The sequence below is a fragment of the Monopterus albus genome, unplaced genomic scaffold, assembly GCF_001952655.1.
Source record: "Monopterus albus unplaced genomic scaffold, M_albus_1.0 scaffold113.1, whole genome shotgun sequence".
NCBI classification, from domain to species: Eukaryota; Metazoa; Chordata; class Actinopteri; order Synbranchiformes; family Synbranchidae; genus Monopterus; species Monopterus albus.
Window position 1 is genome coordinate 202,675 of NW_018127993.1, and position 2,886 is coordinate 205,560.

The 2,886-nt window shown below is 40.9% G+C and overlaps 1 protein-coding gene across 1 annotated transcript in view; it reads left to right on the plus strand.

Annotated features, from left to right (window-relative positions):
* Positions 1–2,886, plus strand: part of LOC109966538 (glucosidase 2 subunit beta-like) — a 142,866-nt gene that overhangs the window by 16,447 nt on the left and 123,533 nt on the right. The window contains exon 7 of the mRNA XM_020611440.1: positions 2,737–2,803. Coding sequence (XP_020467096.1) covers positions 2,737–2,803 — 67 coding nt within the window. The remainder of the gene's footprint in view (positions 1–2,736; positions 2,804–2,886) is intronic.

A 2,886-nucleotide genomic window follows, 5' to 3' on the forward strand; every position in this document is an offset into this window, starting at 1 on the left:
CTGTTATAATTTTTTAGTATAATACTTGTGTGGTGTAGAAGAGAATCATTTACTGCTTGCAAACCAATGATGGTAAGATGATGTCATGGGGTAGGACTGGATAAGTCTGACTTCTTCCTACTCTATTCAAGCATGTACTAGGTATAAGCAAATTGATATTGGATTATGTGTACAATCATGTGTGTTGTCATATCAACTGTCTTTACATGCTTGAAAGAATAAATCAAATCAAATCAAAGCATGGGGGTGAAAACATCATGCTTTGGGGGTGCTTTTCTGCAAAGGGGACAGGACGACTGCACCGTATTGAGGAGAGGATCAATGGGGCCATGTATCTTGAGATTTTGGGCAACAATCTCCTTCCCTCAGTAAGAGCATTGAAGATGGGTCGTGGCTGGGTCTTCCAGCATGACAATGACCCCAAACACACAGCCAGGGCAACTAAGGCGTGGCTTCGTAAGAAGCATTTCAAGGTCCTGGAGTGGCATGGCCAGTCTCCAGACCTGAACCCAGTAGAAGATCTATGGAGGGAGCTGAAACTCTGTGTTGCCCAGCGACAGCCCCAAAACCTGAAAGATTTGGTGAAGACCTGTACGGAGGAGTGGACCAAAATCCCTGCTGCAGTGTGTGCAAACCTGGTCAAGAACTACAGGAAACGTCTGACCTCTGTAATTGTAAACAAAGGTTTCAGTACTAAATATTAAGTTCTATTTTTCTATTGTATCAAATACTTATTTCATGCAATAAAATGGAAATAAATTATTTAAAAATCTAACAATGTGATTTTCTCACAGTTGAGGTGTACCTACGATGAAAATTACAGATCTGTCCATTCTTTGTAAGTGGGAAAACTTGAAAAATCGGCGGTGTATCAAATACTTATTTGTCCCACTGTATGTGTCATATCAGCTCAGGGTTTAAAATAAATCTTGGAAAATCACAAGTAGGAGCCTTGAGATGATTGCTAAGAATAAGGAATTTATCTCAGCCACTATACTCACAACACCGACGAGCAAATTTAAATGAGTACGTCATTGATTTTGCACACTGCAATGCTCTTATTGTGCTGCAGTGTTTTCTGAAAACAGCAAAGTAAAAGTGCAGCCTTTTTATCCATTTCCGTCATTTATTTTTATTTTTTTCCTGCAGAATGAGATGTTTTCCAGCCTGGTAATACTACATATAGTGTATAAAAGAAAGCAAAACGTATGTTTTTGTTAGTCTTGGAGTGCAGAGCCGACAAAAACAAAGCAAGCTCTGTGTGGATAACATGGTCTGTAGCCCAGGCATAGATCTGCAGTCTCCTGCTGATATGTTCCATTTTCTCTGTTCTCTTTGTGCCTGTCTTTATTTTTCGAGTGTGCTGTGCTATCGCCAGGGCAACATGGGTGGATGAGTGATGGTGTCCATTAGTAAACATAGCCCCCTATACTGTATGTGCCATCGGCCTAAAGAGCCAATATCTTGAGCCTCCTTTCTCTCTTCTTTTTTCCGCCCTCATACTCTCTCTGCTTGTTTTCCACATTCTTCCCCACTCTTCCTCTTACCTTTTACTAAATCACCCCACTCTCCCGCCCCCACTCCATCTTTTACTTTCTCTGTCTTCCTCTCCTCCCTTCTCCATCTATCCTCCTTATGGTTGTTTTTCTGAGCTACAGCTCTGCAGTAGAAGCAGGGATGAGACCATTTCTCTTCCTCCTTGGTGCACTCATTTTGCGAGGCAGAGCGACTAGAGGATGCATTGAGAATGTCAAGCATTAAGTTGGGAACAGAGCGCTTTTCAAACAAAAGAATAGGCCACTAATATGACAGATGTTGTGTGTATTGCAGAAAAGTATTAGCAATGCTTTTTTTTTTTTTTACCCGCAGTTGAGTAGAGTCAACAACGGGGGTGAAGAATCTTCCAGGCATGTCGTGGGGGGACGAGATGTGGTGTGCAATCTTGCTTCTTTTTAAACCTAAATCCAAAACACAGCATGGCTTTATAAATATGGATTTAAGGTTCATTTTGGCGAGGCTGAATTCATGAACTGCGGTTTTTCTTTTTCTTTTTTTGCAGCACACACACAACAGAGGCACTCTACACTAGGAAAAAAATGCTAGTTTTACAATTAGCTTTTCTGTAATTAGCACGGAAAGGTAATTGCGGCGGATGTGCAATTAGCATTATGTAAAGTGCTTTTCCCCAGACAGACAGGGGCCAATCAGTTTGCCCCTTTATATCCTTCATTCTGCTGATGATGTGGGAGATACTTAGAGCCGAACATCAGAGAATTTCCTCTCTCTCCCACTTCAATGAATGTGATTCACAAAATGAATCAGTTGGGGTCACATGCTCACTTGAAAGGGGGTTGAGGAAGTTTTTGCGTCCTCTTCATCTGCCTGTGAATATGAATGGAGAAGAGGGAAATCACTGTCATACCAGCCGTTACAGCACAAGGCCTCCTGATTGCATTTTGGACTCTGACATGCTTTTTTCTCCTACAGGGAAACCAAATGTTCTTGCACAGCGTGACTGACTCAATGCCTGATTGCCCAAAACCTCCATCCTTTCCCCCCCCTGCTTAAATTCAACTCCAGCTCTGTCCTTTTCTCTGCCTCTGTTTGCATTCACATATATTATTTTCCTGATTGGTGATTAAAGAGCAAGTCACACAGTAGTTTTGCTATAAAGTCTGTTGCTTATCATGAATTATTCTGTTTTTAATGTACTGATAGAATGTTGTTTTTGTTTAGGTCTCAGACGTCACAATGACACCGTATCCAGCGTTTTCAAGTTACTGGACTGTAACAAAGATGGCAGGTAAATAACATGCTGATCTTTTTTTTTTTGTTGATTGAAAATCATGTGGCTCAAATTTTCTTTTCAAAAATGTTAATAAAACA